General features: G+C 44.3%; 1 protein-coding gene across 1 annotated transcript in view; it reads right to left on the bottom strand.

The window, feature by feature from the left end:
- The window catches only part of LOC124595905 (serine/threonine-protein kinase 26-like), a 180192-nt gene extending 160299 nt beyond the window's left edge, over positions 1 to 19893 (bottom strand). Inside the window, exon 1 of the mRNA XM_047134816.1 lies at positions 19219 to 19893. Within this exon, the coding sequence (XP_046990772.1) occupies positions 19219 to 19398 (180 nt within the window). The 5' untranslated portion in view covers positions 19399 to 19893. The remainder of the gene's footprint in view (positions 1 to 19218) is intronic.
- Positions 19894 to 21139: the final 1246 nt, after the last annotated feature.

The raw sequence follows: 21139 nt of genomic DNA, 5'->3' as shown, positions 1-21139 counted from the left end.
CATCTGAGGTCATCAGTCGCCTAGAACTTAGAACTACTTAAACCTAACTAACCTAAGGGCAACACACACATCCATGCCCGAGGCAGGATTCGAGCCTGCGACCGTAGCAGTCACGCGGTTCCTGACTGAAGTGCCTAGAACCGCACGGCCACCGCGGTCGGCGGTCAGCACATTTCCCTATAAATTTCTTTAGTTACGTAGGTGTGGCGTACTGGTGGCTTTTCCCGTAGAGCGAAAGTTTATGCCGGCGATGCCTAGGGGTTATGACCTACTACGATTAACAGCAAGTAGTGTCGCACACATTAACAACTTCAGAATATTTTCTATGCCTCCGCAACGAATGATTATTATTCTTGACTGTTGCTAACTCCCTATTGCTATGAATACTTTCACGTGTAACTCGACGCAACTAATATCATCACGCCGAACAGTGGCTGCGTGAATGTAATGGAATAACCTTGCAGAATCGGCTACTTGCCGCCGTCAACAAGGAGAAGCGGGGAGCGGCCAGTACAGTAGCCGAAGTGTTTGTTGTTTCGAGAGGCATCATATCGAAGATTTATACTGCATGACAGGGAAAGCGGAAAATCATATCCGCTAAGTCAGAACGCCAAGGAAATCGTGTCTTGAGTGATCGCGACAGACGGTCATTGAACAGGATTTTGACGAAAAACAGGGGACGACAGCTGCAAAAGTCACTGCAGAAGTGAATGTCGCACACACGAACCATCTCTAAGGGAGCATCAGAAGCAGGGAATTGCAGGGTGAGCTGCAATTCCAAAACCACGCATCGCTGATGTAAATGTTCTTAACAGGAAGACGAGATGCCGAAACCATAAAACCTGGACTATGCAGCAGTGGAAGGAAGTCACTTAGATGAGTCTGTTGCACACTGTTTCCAACTTCTGCCGAAGTTTACGTCCCCGACTCGAATATGGCGGGGGTTAGATGATGATTTGGGCGGCCGCACCGTGGTAGTCTGTGGGCCTCATGGCTTTTCTGCAACGTTGCATTACTGCCAAGGTTTACGTGACCATTTTGGCTGATCAGGTCCATCCCACGGTACATGGTTTGTTCTCCAATGGTAATGCTGTGTTGTAAGACGACAGCGCCTCTGTTCACACAGCTCGCATCGTCCACGAGTGGCTTTCCGAGCACGATGGTGAACTGTCGCACCTCCCCTAATCACTACAGTCACCAGATCTAAACATTATTGAGCCTGTGTGGTCTAATTTGGAGAGAAGATTGCGTTATCGCTATCCACCTCCATCATAGGTACCTGGACTTGCCACTATTTTGCAGGAATAATGGTATACGACCCCTTCAAAACTATACAGGACCTGTATTTATCCCTCCCGAGACGATTGGAACTAGTTTTGAAAACTAAAGGATTTTCTACATCGTGTTAGGCGTAGTAATGACTTTTTGGTGTTCCCACATTTTTTTCCACCGTTCTGTACTTGTAGTGGCCTAATTTGTGTGACATTATTGCCGACCCTCCGACTGTGTACTTCACTGTCACATGTTTCAACGAGATCGACCAACTAATCTGCTCCACGGGTCTATATGTTATTGCCTGTCGCAGAAGGCATAACCGGCGGAGCTCCTGCGGACTCTCACGAAAAATGCCATGCTAAAATCAGTGGAGCAGTGGAAGGAACGAATGTCGATGTGTGTTGATTGGCAATGACTCAAATGTGCCTTTCTTTGAGGGTATTTGAACATATTTCGTATGTTCAGCATAAGCCTCATTACCTACATAGTGATAGGATACTGTCTAAGGAGACACAGTGACCGCCTAGTAAACAAAATTTTATTCTATTTTTCGAGCCTCAGATCATACGCATGTTATCACTCGTTTCGACTTCTTAGAAAGTCGCCATCATCAGGTCAGCTCCTTAAAAATAAACCAGGTGACGATAAATAATTCAAACCTACCTAGTACAGCAAACACGCATTTGAATACGATACATAGTAACTCGTCAAATGGACACGGAGAGCACTTCAGTGTAAGTACAACTGCATAACCCAACAGAGCAGCTCAGATGTTAACGCATATGCTGCCGAATGATTGGCTTGTATCTCGCACATGTGCTCCTTCAATGGTCCAGACTCCTCTACAGCTAGCAACAATCTTCTATTCAGTGCTGTCTGACGGCAGAAACAACTCGCATCAGAATACCGCAAAGTAGCAGCTACGAAAGCTTCCATGGCGTCACTGGAAAAACCTATGAATATTTGATGTAGTGAAAATTTCCCCAAGGCTCACTCTAAGCTCGGATTTGGGGAACGAAATCCTTTCCCCTAATGAAGCCAATAAAGTGACTATTTCAGAACCCATTTAATTTTAAACTCTTCCGAAAATCCCAATGGATACTTTGTATGATCGACTGTGGCCATCTCACAACTCCCAGAAAATAATTGCTCCTGTAACTGCCCATTCATATTGGCATGGGTAACATACGTCACAACTCTGAAACAATTTAACGTAACGTCTAATCCCCAAATGTTCCGATCTCTAAGGTAGAACTGGCGGCATTGACCTAAGAACATTGTCAGTTACGACTGCAGTGGGGACAGGATCATCGAGTTCGGACCGTGTGTCAATGGAAACGACTTGCATGGTCGGACGAATCTCGTTTCTTGTTACACCAGGTCGGTTGCTGTTTCCTGATGCATCGTCATCCAGGTGAACGGCTGCCTGAAACATGCACTGCCCTAAGAACCAGTCCAGTGGGGACAGTATTACGCTATGACGTACTACACCTGCGCTTCCATGGACCAGTGGTAGTAATCGAAGGCATCATGATAGCTACGGACTATCTGAACATAATTGCGGACGATCTGCAGCTCTTCAGGCTTGATTTCTTCCCTGACAGTGGTGGCATCTTTCAGCAAGAGCACCATCCGTGTCACAAAGCCACAGTCATGCTACAGTGGTTTAGCAACCAAATTCGCCTGGTATTAAATTCAGGTAAACATGTGGGACGGTTTTTCCGCCAGGTGGCCCTCCTTGACCATACTCTTCATCGCTCTTTCTCTATACATCTTCTACTTGCCCCCTGTCAGCCCATCTCCTTCCCTCTTCCTATCCACCTCCTCCCATCCCCATCTTCCTATCCATCTCCTGCTGCCCCCTCTCCCTATCCACTTCCTCCTCCCCACCACTCCCTATTCATCTCCTATGACCCCCTCTAAATCAATTTTCTCCTCCACAATCTCTCCCTGTTCTTCTCACCTCAACCGTTTCTGTATCAATCTTCTTCTTCTCCTCCTTCTCCTCCCTCCACTGATATAGCTCCCGCATAACATACCTGTTGTGAGGAGTATCCTACACATTGGGGGAGGGGGAGGGGGGGGGTGCGCGCTTCAAAATACTTTCTTTGCCCTGACATGCAGGCTGTCTGGCAAAGCAGGTCGATACGGCAGGACAACTACTACAACAACACACACCATAGTGCCAGGCAGCCTATACGTCACCATATTTCCGCTCATATTAGAGCTAGGGACCCCACGGTGCTGATACTCGTCAAGTATAGCGTTTATGCACCTAATTTGGCTGAAATCGATCAAGGAGTTTGGAGGAGAATCTGGACACACATACATACTTGCATGCTCCTTTATATGTGGCGTAGAGTGTCAACAACCTTCTGCACTTGGCAGTCAACTTCGGGGAGGAAATGGAAACAAAGGTGTTTTGGAGACTAGGTGCGTGAGGCGGCCAGGCCCAGCACAGCATAGCATAGCTCAGCAGCTGGCGGCGCAAACAGGTCGAGGACGGTGGCGGGCGGTGAAGAAAGCCGCTTCCTCCTGGCGGAGTGCATTCCACGGCTGCGACGCGACAAGTAACGGCGCCTCGCCGCGCCGCCAGCGGCCCCATTTAAATACGCTATACGCAGCCCGCCGCGCCTCTCGACGCTCACTGACTGCAGAACGTCCTCTACTCTAGCGGGCACCGCCCCGAGCATCTCCTCTACGGCTAGCCAAGAGTGAACTGCTATTTTCCGGCAAGCACGCAACAACTAAAATGACTGGACACAGTAATACATGTGGTTACATGTGGTGGACAGTCAATTTTGGCGCAAAAAAGCACAGTTCCAACTCTACCACATACCGATGCGTGTTACGTACTGGAGGAGGATCTTGACATCTACAGAGTGCGTCCTCTAGGTGCCAGATGAAGGGTCCAACCGGACAGTGAAGTGGCAAGAATATAACGAAGAACCCGTGAACCAAGAGATCCAGGGAGTAGGAGTGCGGCCTTCTCCACTGTCTTGACTCGATCTCTGTTTACATTTACTTTGAGGCGGTTCCCTTATTTAGTATATCCTGTAAGTCCGTCTGCACCATCTCTAGTTCTCTTCGATCCCAACGTAATTAGAGAGCTCGAGGATAGAGTGTGTCTTCCTATCTTCCTTTCTTCGACTTCTTTTAAGTAGGTAGTTGAGACTACGCAGCTGAAAGCAACCCGCCTAGACAAGGAAACTGGAACAAATCGGGCAAGGCAACAGGCTTCACGGCGACACACACAACTTTAAGTCTTACTCTTGTGTACAAGGGACTTTAATATTATTCATAAGCTTTCCAAGGAGAGAAATGCGAACACATCTAATGCAAATAGACCAAGCAAGAAAAGAAACAATTTGTAAAAAATAGAGAGAAACTCGTGATACCAACACAAGAGCGGCCTGGAAGGGGGATGAGACGGCGGAAGATAACGAAAATTTAAAGTAGCTGTCTAGATGGAGCGGGAACAGGCTTTTTGTCTACAATGTAAAGTAAAATGAGATTGTCTGCTACGCAAACTATAAATGTTCGGGAATGTTCAAACCACACTATTGCGGAGGTCACATGGGACCTTCTGCGGACACTGCCAGAACCATTAAATGCTCACAATCACCAAAAATGAGTTCATTTAACTTAATAGTCATGTTGCTTTCAATGCGAACATATGCGTCATCGAAAATCGTGGTGTAACCAACCACACCTTACACAGCCTAAACCATGATTCGCATTTGGGAGAAGTCTCTCTCCCTTGTACGATTTCAGTGGGTGTTGTTCTCAACAGAATCACTACTTTTATTGCAGAATCGGTTCATTCGCAGTAGTGGCTATTTCGCAACTGAAAATGCCAGGTAATTCTGGGTTCTACAAACTCCAATATCGGTGTACGATCAATTCAGACTGATTTTTTCCTCACATTACCAGTCAATGCCGAAGACTACCAAAAATGTAAATATAAGGAAGATACCATCTATCTGAATATTACCTGCCGGCCGCGGTGGTCTACCGGTTCTAGGCGCTCAGTCCGGAACCGTGCGACTGCTACGGTCGCAGGTTCGAAACCTGCCTCGGGCATGGATGTGTGTGATGTTCTTAGGTTAGTTAGGTTTAAGTAGTTCTATGTTCTAGGGGACTGACGACCACAGATGTTAAGTCCCATAGTGCTCAGAGCCATTTGAACAATTTTTTTTTTATATTACCTGCCTGACAACAAAACTGTAAGAATAAATGTGAAATTATACTCTCTCAAAAGGCACCTGTTATAAAGTGGTAGAGTTACTATGTTTGGTGGTTAATGAACACTTTTTTCGATACTTACGAGTTTTATTTTGTACGAAATGGTTTCCATTCCTCCACCCCATCCCTTCTATATGAGGCGTTCCCGTCAGTTCAGATCCCGAATACACTCTACTATCATCACATTAAGTACAGTAAGTTGATCTGGAAACTTCAATTACATTCGACCTTGTCACGGATACATCACCTACGAGAAAACAAAACAAAACGTTACTTTCCCCTAGAGTTGCCACAAAAAATTACCGGAATTCCCATAAATGAAGCGGCTTGTTTTTATGGAAGGGAGTGCCTGTTCTTGACAAAACCGAGACAGTAAAATAACTGGAATAAAAAAATACGTCTAATGCCTTTTCGGTATCATTTTTACTATTTCAAATGAAATGTGACTGGTAATCAAGCCACAAAATGGGGTGTGTAATACACATCGCCATGCCACAAGCGCTCCCAGGGAGCAGCAGCAGGCGTTCATAAAGTTCTAGCGTGTAGTTCGATTCAAAGTTGTATGGCATTCTCTTGAAGCTAACTAGATCAATCCTACTCAAGTCTTCGACGTTTTCTCACGTCTCTGTACACTACATAAAATGCGTAATACACAACGAAAACAAGAAGAATATTACACTTGTATGGCTGCAGATTCTTCCAAACGATACGACTATGCGGCCAGGATAGCATGAGGACTTTAATTTTAGTTAATTTTGTAAATAATTTTCAAAAACAGTCGGTTTGAAGGCTTTACGCGCTGACTATGAGCCTAAGCCGAGGAAAGTAAATACGACAGCTTATTGGCTCCACTGAATAGCCAGCACATGCATCGCGACGTGGAGCCAAGAACGGAACTTTCGCTATCGCGGCAATGGGATCCATGACACACACTAGAAGAAATTCCCACGACAGCAGTAATCGTCATCAAGTATTTATTCAGTACTACTGTGAATGCCATCTCTTTCTAACTCAAGCGACCGCGTATCTCGTAATTTTCTGTCTACAGCGGTAGATCAACGCCTGTTGAGAAACCTTTTTCTATAATTTCGTTCGGCTCTACGGACTCTGCATGCTGCTGCACACCACATTAGTATGAAAGACTCTCTTATGAATAATATTCCACCATCAACCTTTTTTGCTTTTGTTCCTAAGATCCATTACGAAGTAGTAAAATGTTGGTTCATGGCCTTTGCACAAGCTTTTCTTTGTATTTCGTTCGGCTCTCCGTCACTACCTGCTACTGCACAATACATTAGTCTGCATCTTCCTCTAACAAGTAATGTTCCAGCTTCGATAACCAACCATTAAGTGTAACTAGTGACAAAATTTTAGCTTCAGTTTTATTTCGCTGACTTCTGGCGGCAAATAGTTTTAGTGTGTGCTAACGCGACTGTGCTGCACAACTGAGGCGTTAATAAGACGGTAAATGGTATCCTACAATTTGTTTCACAAGCTGCTTCTGTGGAACAACTCAATATCTTTACTAAGTCATAAATCCAATGAGCGCTATATACAGCACGTAGTATTCCCTCGGAACGTCTGCATTAACATTGACTTTTCAGTAGCATCGACTCATTAAATCGTTCTCTGGTCTCAACTGCATGTGATAGCAAACAGAAGACTGCTTCCACTTGCCACCTGCCTCGCCCTAACGAAATATCCGACGCGCTGGGTCGAAAGCAATTTACAATCGGCGCGGCTATTCCGTTCTATTTCCGGCAGCATTAAACCAGTGTGTCGGCACAGCGAGCACAGACAGAGTACAGCACAGCACAGCACAGCACAGCAGATTCCCCATAACATTCGGGCGAGACGATCCACTCCATCAAACGCAGTGAAAGAGTCAGTGAAATGAATGAAGTACTTAGTGATACCCTTCGTAGCAACGTGGAATGAACACTCACCGAGCTACAGCTGTGAAAGAGGCAGATGCTAGGTAGACATTCGATGGGAAACATGGAAAGTAATGCTCTAGTACGAAATATACACGAGGTAGAGCTGTCATCCGTTACACTCACTTGTTCAGTGCTCCGCTACATAGCTTTAAACAGGAGACGGAGAAGATTCAAAAGGGAGAGGCGTTTTCCAGCCAATGACGACTACTATAAATTTTAGAGGAATTGAGGGTGATTCCCACGAGTAATTATTCTCACGAACCGCCAACGAATGCAACAGGAAAGATGGCAACCGATACCGGAGTAAAATGCACTCGGCACCAAATTCTGGATACTGTCTTGTGAAAGACAAATAATGATTTCCAGTGGGGTAGAAATGACACTCAGATCATGAAGATCGAACTATGCTACAGCCAATTTAATAATAGACGGCGGTAAAGAAAAAGTGCCTATTTAAATAAACACGTATATGTAACCGGGACTGGGATGGCACAATGACTTACATTATTGCACTGATTGCATCCTGCAGTTACACGCAGCCTCTCATTTGGGAACCCCAAGTGTGTTAAAAAGGCAGAAATTCATTCTCTAAAAAGGAAAGGAATTCACATCTGACGCGAAGAGAAATCAGCGGTGTTATGGTTTCATCGACGATGTTGTTCTATGGGCGTACTCTGGAGATTTGTATGGAATGTACAAATACTCAGTTGCTGGATACAAGGAAGCGCATTAGGGTTAGTGCCACGTAGAGTTGCGCACTACCAAACCCTCAATTCGATAGTTTTGGTAGCATTGGTAGGGGAGAAAACATGAAGGTATAAGAGAGGAACTGGAACCAATTACTTATCTTTGTTTTTTTATTTGCTTACATTTTTGACATAATTAAAGCCGCATATCGTTCAGTGTTAGTCCACTGCTTATTTTACATCCTTACAAAATACTAATTTCATTTTATAAATAAATAAGTTAGTTGATCAAGAAACTTCTGCGTTTTTATGTAACCAAAACAATTACTTTTGATGCAAGTATAGTTTACATGCACAAACACAAAAAATTCTGTATAATTATTGTTGTTATTTTGTACACAATACAACGTTCTTCATCATGAATAAAGGCAAGAGTTTCTTGCTATAACTGATACGTGCGAAAGTTGTTTAGGAATAACAGAAATATGTTTTGTATATGCTCAACTAAAAATTAAAGCGATGTTTGACATGTTGAAAGTGCATTTTCTACCGCTATACGATAAAGGCGTATCCTTTTTATTTTTTTCTGCAGTACCTCTCTGTTCCACGTTGCAAACCAATAATTTTCGAAAGGAACCGAATGAACATTAACAATTTCAAATTTGCTATAAATACTGTTTATTTTAGGTAAGAGACAGGAAAATAACTACGTAGAAAGGAAATGTTACGTAGCACTTAGTTTCTAGACGATTCACCACTTCCGGTTTCTTGGGGAACCTAGTAAAACAAAGATCGCACATGCAAACAAAGCGATCGAAATGAGGTAGCGCCCAACAGGTATGCGACATACCTAACATATAGACAACACGGTTAGAACAGACAAAAGCTACCAGGAAAACTACCGTAGTCTACGCGTACTTACGATAGCTTACGGTAGTTTTTGCTACTCTAGTCCTAAGTATGTTATGTCGCACGGAAAGATGCCTTCGTGTGAGGTGAGCCAACCAGAGAATTAATAGAAATTTCCATACTAGTCGCAGTACGTTATTCCGATCTACCGGCAGATTCTTTATAAATATTCTTTGTACTTATGATCAGAAGCCCTCGAGTTTCCACATAGGTGGTATTATTAAGATACCGCGATGTTTAGAAGAGTGTCATACACCATCAGCATCTCGCGCTGTACTTACGATGGTAAGCCCTCGAGTTCCCATGTAGGTGGTATAGTTGAGATAGCACGATGTTTCGACGAGTGTCATAGTACCATCAAGAAGTCGCGAAGTGAAGACGTATTGTGGATGTCCCTGTATACCTCAGAACTTCGTCAGAAGATGATAATATGGTACTCTTCGGAATGTCGCGGTTATCTCAACGCTGCCACCAGGCTGGAAGCCCGACAGCTTTTCGTAAGCGCCGGGGAAGTCTACACTCACACACTGTCTCTACTTTATTAGATTTTACACTTTTTGTTAACGGGTACTTGTAATGTTTCCGATCATGAGGATCTACCGTCGCTCACTGGGACAGTTCGGCGAATAATCTTAGACCAGAATGAGCAAGAGATCTTCCATGAAGGCGGTCACATCCTGGCGCCTAGGTATGATGATATAAGGAAATCGAGATGGCTGCATGAAGGTCTGAATGGAATTCCATACTACCGTAAATTAGGTGACCCTTTCATTGAGCCAACTTCAGCGTGCTTTGCTGTAACTCGTGGGACTACGTCTGCCTGTGTATTCACTGGCTTGATCCTTCAGGGACGGATGAGGAACACTGTCCACGACAGGCAAGCGTTCACATGCAGTTCGCAGTCATACACCAAGAGCTTTCATTTTTATACTTTTGATTTGCTGTGAATTTTTGTTTGTTAGAAACACCAGTCGCGAAACACTACAGCATATTTCCATAGAAATCGTTTAGCCACAGAAAAATTTCCTTTGCCTTTGGAAAAAAAAAAAAAAAAAAAAAAAAACAACCACCATACGCACACACACTGAACTCAAAGACATTGAAAATAAAAGCGAGATAAAGAGATAAACATCACTGAAGGTTACGTATCTTCCTTAGTTCGTTTATATGACACAGAACACTACAATGCAAGGCAAACACGTTGCGTGCGTAAGCCTATTCGGCATCTCTCGTCCGTTTCATCACGAGGTCGCGGTATCATCTGGAAAGCAGCGCAGAATTATAAAGCCTCTGGTAGCCTGGTTGTCGTCAGATGGCAAGTCGGAGCGACGTTGGCCCGTCTCAAGCCACACGGGGCCGCCGGCCTGGACACCAGAGCCCAGGGCCTCGCAACGGTCGCCTAAGGAAATGCGTGCCACATCGTGCTGGCATGCGCCCACGGCCAACGAGGACGCCGTGCGGCAAGGCTGGTCGGCCGCAGAGCACACACAAACTCCGCCTGCCCCACACTCGTCACCGTCTCCGCTCGGGTCCGTTCTGTGTATAAACGCCATTGTGCATACTGGCGTCTGCATCAGACCAACTGTTTCTGTCACTAACCTGCCACTTTAACTACGATGACTTTTACAGTAGTAAAATCAAAATCCTAATATCATACCTTTCACTTTAAATTCCGCCTTGAATTACACGTTACTTTTAGGGCAGTTATCAGAGCTGCTCTCTTCTTAATGAGTTCACTTTTTTTAAAATACTAGCTGACAAAACCAGCACTGCCCTGGAATTTATACTGCTAATTTTCTATTAGAAACGAAAATAATTAACTGTAGATATAGTGCAACAAAAAAACTTCATTTCTATGAAGTCGAGAAAACACTTTTGAAATTATGAAACAGTCGTACAAAAAATATGCATAAAGGTAGAAACGCAATGCCTGTTTAATTCAGAACCTGATTATAAACAATATTTCCAGTTACATGTCCAAGTAGCTGGGCGTAGTTGCTTCGCGTGTCTACAACGTCTCTAAAGCGACGCCTCTTCGATCTCTGTAGACTACTGTTTTCGGCTACAGCTGGTTCCGCTTCGCAGCTGAAAACTGTTAAAAACGCTGCCAGGAGTCAGGGATATCCTCAAGTTGCCTCGACTGTAGGAGTGTCTTAGTAGTAAATAACAAACGTATTAGAACTTCATGCATAATGCGTCATTTTTTCACGGATCTCAATGTTTATGACGTCATATCTCTTGAACTGGATAATATCCCCACAGAGACAGTTGTCTGACAGTAAGGGATATATGTACCAAGATTGGCTGAAATCGATCCAGGAGTTCAGGAGGACATATGGTACACACACTTTTTTATAATGTGCATGGGTTCTTTTTCTTTTTATGAGGACAGGACTGTCAGGCTGGCTGTTGCCTAACTTCGTTCTTTTCGGCCAAATGTCATCAGTCTGGGAGTGGGGCAAAGGCGTACCCAACTGGAAATATCTGAAACGTGATTCTAGTTACGGCATAAATGTGACAAGCAAGAGAAACTTCCCGAAAAGCTCGGTCGAAACCTGTTGTCTGAACACGTATAATTTTTGAAACCTTGTTCAAAATATTGCTCTGTGACTTACTAATACGGAAATGTAAGTCGTCATCGACCCGGACGCTGGTTTCATCGCCACACTGCTGAACTAAGCATGGTCTTATTGCAAGTGGTACGCTCTCGCCGGCTTCCGACCTGAACTGATTTACTCAAACGATTATTAGGGGAGCTACAGTTTAACGTCGACTCCGAACCATGATGCAACTCGCTGTTATTTCTTATTAACAAGCTATTGTCAGAAATGGAAGATGCGATAGATTGACATTTAAGAAATTTAGGATCAATCGAGGATTGAAATCCAGATCTCTGGATTTGTAAATTTAACAATACTCCGGACTTAAGCAATTGGTGCGACAGAGTGATAACCATAAAAGTCGAATTCGCGTGATTCGGGGTCAAATTTTGCATATAGATACATAAAAATTATGTTCAACTGGAACCAGAGACAACAGAAAATAATATAATTTTGAAGAAAAATGTTCTTTTCCAGTTGCACCACGCACTTTCTTTGTCCACATCCGTGTGTGTGTGTGTGTGTGTGTGTGTGTGTGTGTGTGTGTGTGTGTGTGTGTGTGTGTCAAGCAACCTCGGAACATTAAGAGTGTTATTTGAAAGTGCCAAATTGAACCCTTCCTTTCTGTGTTTATCAGTCGTTTCCCGCGTGCTTAATGCACACATACTCGAGACCAAGGTAATTATAAGGCGAAAGAAACGAATTTGATTGCAGGAAATGCAGATACGTAAGGTGAAGTGTGTGCATATTTGGCGTCTCTTCAGCGCTGTGTGATGTGTTGCATGGAGAGTGTGCGTAGTATGAACCAATATTGTATTTTTAATGGACCCTTGCCGTTTCATGTTGTTACGTAAACATTGTGACTTCACTAACTGAAAAGTGTCGTTGGATCCAACAATGCTGACTCACCTCATACTCATTTTCAGTCTTATGTTTGTCTCATTATCGTTGCTGATTCTGTGATCTATGGAAACTCTTGTGCTTTCATTTCCTGTGGTATAGATTCCATACATTCAATCCCTATTAGATTCTATGCCCAATTCGCAGCTAAGTTAGCCCCTCTGTTAACAATTAGCTAATACCTGGGTGTAACACTTCATAGCGACATTAAGTGGAACGGTCACATACACTCAGCCGTGGGTAAAGCAGGTAGCAGACTTCAGCTTATTGGTGCAATACTAGCGAAATGCAATCAGTCTATAAAGGAGATTGCTTATAAATCTTTCGGGAAACCCATCCTGGAAGACTGTTCACAAGCGTATGGGACCCATACCAAATAGGACTGGCAGGGCACAGAAGGGCTGCACGAATGGTCGCAGGTTTGTCTGACACTGGCAGAGACTTGAAGATAAACGCAAATTACCCGTAGAAAGTCTGCTAACGAAATTTCAAGAACTGGCTTTAAATGATGACTCCAGGAATATATGATAATCCCTATACGGGAACAAATAAGGAGTTTGTTCAGAAGATTAAACTGGAAGAGACTGGGTTGCGGTAACAGATTATCTCGTTCATTCTGCAGGTTAAGGCTTATTTTTCTGTTGATCTCGTACGCTCTTCAGACGCACACGGCAGCATCCAACAAGTGAGATGATTGCACTTCAAACAGGCCTGGATGTACTGCTGCTGTGATGTGCCTTGCGCTCAAGTTGCCTTGAGTGGGTGTGATCCCTCCTCTGTAGCCAGTATCTCTTATTATATCTTTAACTTTACGTTTACTGTTGTTCAGGTTTAGAGGCTAGAAAACGAAAATCAGCTCATCAATAAATCAACAATGACTGAAGTAACTATCAAATGCTTTTATTACATCATCTTTCTTCAGCACGGAAGGGCGCAGCGTGTTACCCCAGACAGTAGATCACCGTCCATTTGACTCATTTTCCGCGTGCGAACTGTGTTGTGGAATATTCCTGGCCGCAGACAGTAGCTACAGCCCGCAACACCACCTACGACCTTGAGTTTCGTCGGTGAAAAATAAAACTACCCCTAACTGCCATCAGCAGATCCTTGAATTGACAGTAAGGCACGGCCGAGTGGCATAATATTTTGACGTTTTTTGGAAGAAATGGGCAGCTCCCGATACTCATATGGCTCCCTGCAGGGTGGTAATACAGTGTAATGTCCTACAGGGCAAATGATAAAGTACAGGGAGATCTTCAGCAACAATAATTACAAAACAAGGTCTAGAAAACTATAAAACGCGACAGGTGTAAGGCTTACAAAAACGCGGGAGATGTTTAGGTGGCCACGATATTTAGCTCATTTTCGGGAGGAGAAGAGTTCGAATACTCATCTTGTCATACCGATTTACGCTTCCAGTAATTTCTGAAAATTACTCCGGGGCTCAGCTACGAGACACTCTTCGAACAGGGCACGGACGATAGTTGCACCTATCCCCGTCCTGGTATATCCTAATGATATCGAAGAAAATTTGACGCTCATCCCACCGAAGGCAATGAAAACCAAAATGTTTGGGCGACTTGTAATTAATATGGTGACTGAAACATAATATTGCAAGATCAGAACCAATCAAGCAAAGTTTAACCAAATTAGACAAGAGTACAAAAACTCGACTAACAGATAATATCATTAACTCAAACATTCTTTCTTATCCTCTTGAGTTTAATGGTTTTTAGACCGTACAGTTTAAATCGTTACCAGAGAGTCCACACGAACACTGCAAAACGTACACGCAACTGACTGACCAAATACGTCCGAGGTCAATCCATCTTGTTGCACGAAGGACTAACCGCATTCCTCCAGAGTCAAACAGCTTACGGCCCTTCTAAAGACATATATGCTGTTCTCTCCAGGTATTTTCTTTACGGAAATGTGAACGAAATTACATACAGACGAATCAGTGAGCTGAAAATTCTGAATATTTCTGGATAAAAATATGAAGACCTGCAGAAGCTGAGCGGGCTTTACGGTCCGAAGACGGAAAAGAGTATACTGTTTACTTCAGAATGCAACTGTTTAAGAATCCGTTAACGCTTACACCATCAGACACACAGTACCGAGCAACAATAGGGTATTGTCGGTTATGTGGAAGAATCCCTTATCATAGGTCGGTAAACTGGTAACACACATTTTTCTTCATTATTTAAGACCAACTGGTGTTGAACACTGACCAACTGGTGTTGAACAGTAGTGAAGCTTACACCTGGGACGATGGTGAGGAGATGGCAGAAACAAGCAGTACGAATATTTTCCAGTGTTGATGGATGCACTTAGCTAACTCTGCTAGCTTCTGTGTGGCATCTGCTGGAACTGCCTTCCTTCACACCTTACCGTGTACTACACAATGGGCTCTTACCGCCCCTTCACGTCCGTGCATACTTATCTATGCCATACCTCCACTGACCAGGAAGGTAAAAGGTGCCAGACGTGGAGTCTTCTTCAGGATGACAACAGAAGCGTTGGAAACTACGCTCCCTCTAACGAGTGAAACATACAAACTACCCAATCACATTTGCCATTTTCAGTAAATTTCCAGACGATCTCAAAAGCAATTAAACACTCTTGGCGTTATCGAGTTCTCTTAACTATCGGAAAATACTCGCGTGATAAGATTAAATTCCATTTTCAGAAGTATGTACAAAGAAGTGCTATAAGAATATTGTCTGCCAGCCGAACAGTCCAATGAGAGGTATACAGGTATATTCCACTGGATTCGACAAGCCTTAAAAGAACAAGACTCCTAGCACTTCTTCAGATGGCAGGGAGACATTTTTCTCCACGTCTTCCGTGACTGAATAACCAGCAAAAAGATTATGCCTTAACAAAAGTGTCACATTACAACTAACGCAGTAGTATCCACTTTTAACAACCGGCGCACTAAACCAAAGAAAGCAGTTTCACTGAGAAGCATTAAACGCAACATAAGCTCATTGTAATTAAATGAGGAAATTCATGGGGTCTTTCGAGGGCACATACGCACATGAAGTCCGATGAATAGACAGTAAGAAAGACTTAGTTTCCGAACTACGTCGTATCGAAGATCCATACAAAGTGGCAGGAACACAAATGGGGGGGGGGGGGGACGGACATTCCAGGACGGTTGTGGTGGCTGATAATCCTCAGAAGAGTGTTTTCACTACACGGGCAGTCTTCGTCTCGTTGTGCAACTGGTTGGGATGGTCGTTACCTTTCACATATCCAGGTACAAGATAAACGGATTCAAATATAGGTATGCACTACGCGAGGCAAAAACACTTGTATCGGCGTGTAACTTGTAGTTCATCTTTCGATAGAACATCAAGTTGCTTTCAGACTGGTAGAGGTATAGACTGTCAAGAATGACAACTAGCAGACGAAAAGAAGAGGGCAAGTGTACATTGTCGTTGCCTGTCAATGGAAGAGCTGCATTTCTCTTATAAACTGCATATTCGTTTTAAGCCAAAATATGTATCTTTTCGTCACTCGAACAAAATTCCAGGTTATGAAAGAAAAAAAAAAAAAAAAAAAGAGCATCATGAAGGCTGCACATCTGGGATGAAACATGTTTGATATACAAAAACGAAGACACAAATAGCGAATTTGCAATGGTGGAGGTTATCAGCACTTGGTGTTAAGATAACCAGCTGACTGTAAACATAAAGACTTGCAATGTGAAGAGCGTAATTGGACGAATAGGCCCGTTGTCGTTGGACGCGATCGGCGATCACCGGAGCTAGTCACAATCTTCAAGTATCTACGAGATTCTGATCGGAACGATTTAAGACTAAATGATTTCATAAATCTAAGCCTGAGAAAGGAAGGCAAATGCCACAATCGGATTTATTGGAACAATTCTGAAGATGAGCAATTCAGGCACGAAAGTGGTCGCTTATAAATCGAGTTCGTGAGAATAATCTCGGTCCGGAGAAAGAAGTAACGCTGAACGATTTGTCCCATGTTTGTCTAGTGAGTGTGACCGTGACGTACGACGGAAATGTTTAACTAACTGCAGTGGGCGACGTTATAAGAGGGATGGTATGCACTGCGGAAAGCTTGTAGTGGCAAACTTACAATGGCTGAAGTTCCGAAACGATTCAAGGGCCGTATTAATTCAACGAACGTGTATCTCGCGTTAAGATCAAGACGCTACAATTGGATAAATTTGGACCCATATTTGTGGTTCCGTAGTTCAGTGTGAAAATACCGGACTAGAAATCTACAGATCCGACGTTCGATACCTGACGGTCCTATATTTGTCGTCATATCTTTCACTTCTGGGGACGACAAGAACCACCGCGGTTCAGGGTCCACTTTCTGCTACTGCTATTGGCCCATTGTAACTGGGCTCTGAGTACTATGGGACTGAACTTCTGAGGTCATCAGTCCCCTAGAACTTAGAACTACTTAAACCTAACTAATCTAAGGACATCACACACATCCATGCCCGAGGCAGGATTCGAACCTGCGACCGTAGCGGTCACGCGGTTCCAAACTGACGCGCTTAGAACCGCACGGCCACACCGGCCGGCCCCCATTGTAACTGGCTGGTGAAATCCGTTGAAAGCTCACAGTATGTATATAAATGAACTACTAGATAATGTCAGACGTTCCACGAGGCTTTTCGCGGATATTACTGTTGTATGGAAGTCACAACACTAGAAAATTGCAGAGAAATGCAGGAAGACCTGCAGTGGATCGACAGTCGGTGGAGGGATTGGTAGCTTACCCTCGACATACGCAAATGTAACGTACTGCGTAACAGATAGAAAACTGGTGACTGTATGATTACACAACACTGCAGAGCAATCACTGGGAACAGTTACTTTCATAAAATATTTAGGAGTATGCGTAGGGAACGATTTAAAGTGGAACCATCCCATAAAACTAAGCGCTGGCAAGGCAGATGCAAGACAGATTCACTGGAAGAATCTTCAGAAAATGTATTCCTTCCACAAAGGAGCTAGCTTAAAAACCCTTTTTCGACCAAAACTTTAACACTGCTAGTCCGACTGGCATCGATACAAGATAAGATTGATGGAGGAAATAGAGAATATCCGAAGAAGAGCAGCGCCTTTCGTTACAGGTTCATTTAGTAAGGGCGAAAGCGCGTCGCGGAGATTCTCAGTCAACTCCAGTGGCAGGCGCTGCAAGAGGGGCGTTCTGTATGACGGTGTGAAGGACAGATGGAAGATTAAAATTCTGTCGCCAGTGACGTCATTAGAGTGGTACACAAGCTCGGATTTTTTGTAGGATGGGGGTGTGGTCTACCGACCGCGTACTGAGAACGTTCGTTCCTAGAGTCAGTCAATACACAGGGTGTTCGTAAATTCCGGATTACAAACTAGAGGACTTGTGGAGGGGATTGAGTACATAATATTTTGAACAGGGTACCATGGCGAGAAATGTAAACTAACGAAGTTATAGGCGCCGGCGATTTGGGTTATTCCCTGGTGACGTTACCAACTATCTAGGATGATGGATAAGGTTAAATGTATCAATGTGAAGTTAGGATACATGTACCGGAAACTAACGAGTCGAAATTTAGAAGAAAAAACCGTTCTGATACCTCTGACAGTGGAATACATGTACTGATACTGATGTTGGCAAGATTGGGTAAGGAATTTTCAGAGGTGATAGTATGGACCGAAACAAGGAAAAAATGTGCAGTAACCATGGGTTCTAAGACGCATACATGAGGAGCTACGAACACTTATTCCTCTTCGCTACTATGAAACATCTCGTTCATTGAAAAAATGCGCATAGCTCTTTAAGTATGAATTTTAGAGCCCATGTATACTAGATTTTTCTCTTATTTTGGTCCATACTAACAGCTCTGAAAACTGCCTACCGTAAAATCTTAGCAACATTACCGGTACATTTATTCCACTATCAAAGATATCAGAATAGCTTTCGATGATAACTGCTGAAGCGTTCGTTTCCGGTACAGGGACCCTTATCTCAAATTGATACAGTCAGCTTTCTCCATCATCCTAGACAGTTTGTAACATCATCAGAGAATTATCTTGTATATACATACATTTACAGGTTACGGGGCCTAAAAGTTTGACACTCCGCAGCGTCGTTGGATGACGTTTCTGGACATGGGTTCCTATTCAAAACAGCCTATTATGTACTCACTCCCCTCTACAAGTATGTAACGGAAATTTCCGAACACTATGTATATTGCTTCCTTCTTTGTGTGCATTGCAGAGTGTCCATGAAGCTGAAGCGCTTCGAGTTCATACTTAGGCTCATCAACAGTCACTTCCCGAGAACCAGTCGCGACTGGAAAAGGAAAAGGGGGAACTGACATACACAAAGCACCCTCCGCCATAGGTCGAAAGGTGGCATGCGGAGTATAGCTGTAGATGTAGACCAAGTCTTGTGCATCACTGCGGTTGGAACCAACCTTGGGGCTGATGACAGCCTCACTTACTTGCGCAGATGTACCGAGTCTTTCTACCCGCGCAATATCCCTGTATGGAATCAGTTGGGGAGAGAGGTGGCAGGGCGATTATGACCCTCGTACAATATACACCCTCCGTCAGACATCGTACAATGGCTTGCGGAGCACAGAAGTAGATGCAAGGCGCCCTGACCAGAGCACGCTGTGTGGCTGTCGCTCACCAAAGGTCCGCCTCCGGCGCCGGCGCCGTTCCTGTTGGGGGGCGGCAGCGGCGGGGCATGCGCGTGCTGCGACTGCCAGAAGCGCAGGTTGCCGCCTCCGCCGCCGCCGGACGGGCTCCACTGCTGCTGCCGGCTCGACACTCCGTTGCTGCTGCCGTTAGACTCCGACGTGCCCCTCATTGTTGTGACGCGACCATCACTCTCGTCCACACCACACACTACCACGCCTGGTCTCCACTCTGAGTGGTCAGCTCCAAGGGGCCTACAGTCTTCCTATTTCTGTTTACAGGTATTTTCCTTTGCTAATTCTGCAGTATAAACGTTGACGGAACGGATAATAGGTTCCTTGTACACAGCTGCGTAATCGGCACCAGTAATAACCTCGCAAACCTTAGCACACTGGATCTATTGACCACATTCCGGCGATACTGTTACAGTGTTGGACTGCCTCTGTAGCTGAATACTTTGTGGTGAAGTACATATGGAGGGCACTTCTACAGCAGAATCACCGCAGTTGTTAGTTTCGGTGTGGAGACCTGCGAAAGAAACTGCCTGGTCCGCCTGGAGAATTACATTCTCGAAACACTGCGTCAGATTCACAGAAGAACAAACACGTACACACTGAGGGCACGCGCAAGCCCACAGCCGCGACCGCGCACCACGCTACCTGCAGACACGGCGCGCCGCTGACTGGCTGGCTGCTGGCGGCCCAGCTGTGGGTCAGCACCAGCCATGACGTGACGGCGCCGCCACTGCCCTCTGGCGGCCACGGCGCTACCTGCCGCGCTACCTGCCTGCCGTGCCCGCGGGCTGCCAACAGCTGCTCACAGCGCGATAAGCGTCGCCTCGCGCCGACCGCCTACGTCGTCGACGTGACTGCACTTCTCCATGTCCCACCTGATCAAATTCCACGCACATACGACGCCGATTCGATTCGGTTACTGGGAAAATGATAACTCATTCTACGAAACTGCTGAGATATCAGGGATAAGATACCATCAGCTAAAAGTTATCTACAAGTTGTAGGCACCAGACTGCACTGATAAGAGTCCAAGGACAAGAAAGGAAAGAAAAATACGTCTATTTAAAAAAAGATATAAAAATTTGCTTGACGCCTTCCTAAGTGACAGTCTTCTCTCCTTCCATCTGACTGCGCAAGCGTAGACCAAACGTGACTATAATTCAAAGAAACCGTCTCGACGGGAATTGAGAGACATATGTCAAATAAATTAATAAGAGGTGGTACTCATCCCCGATGGTACACAAAACATGTCAGAATACTGCTGCAGAAGCAACGAAATTGCCAAATTTAAAAGAACGCAAAATCCCAAAGACTGACATATTTTTACGTAAGTTCGCAATTTAGCCCATACTTCAGTGCGAGAGGCTTTTAATATTTTCCGACATTCTCGAAATCTGGCAGAAAACCCAAAGAGATTCTGGTCGTATGTATAGTACGCCAGGGGCACGACGTAGTCAATACCTTCAGCGCGCAATAACAATAGTGATATTACTGATGACACTCCCACTAAATCAAAGTTACTAAACACGGTTTTCCGAAATTCCTTCACAAAAGAAGATAAAGAAAATATTCCAGAATTCAAATCACTAACAACTGCCAACATGAGTAACTTAGACGTAGATATCCTCAGTATAGCGAAGCAGTTTAAAGCAATTAAAAGAACCAAGCCGCTGGTGCTGACTGTATACCAGTCAGGTTCCTTTCAGAGTATCCTGATACGATAGCTCTACAGTTAGCAGTCATATACAACCGCTTGCTCGTACAAAAATCCGTACCCAAAGACTGGAAAGTTGCATAAGTCACACCACTACCAAAGAAAGGAAACAGAGAAATCCGCTGAGTTACACACCTGTATCACAAACATCGATTTGCGATAGGCTTTTGTACATATACTGTGTT

The sequence above is a fragment of the Schistocerca americana genome, chromosome 2 (genome assembly GCF_021461395.2).
Source record: "Schistocerca americana isolate TAMUIC-IGC-003095 chromosome 2, iqSchAmer2.1, whole genome shotgun sequence".
In the NCBI taxonomy this organism is placed as follows: Eukaryota; Metazoa; Arthropoda; class Insecta; order Orthoptera; family Acrididae; genus Schistocerca; species Schistocerca americana.
This window is presented reverse-complemented; position numbering and strand designations above follow the sequence as displayed.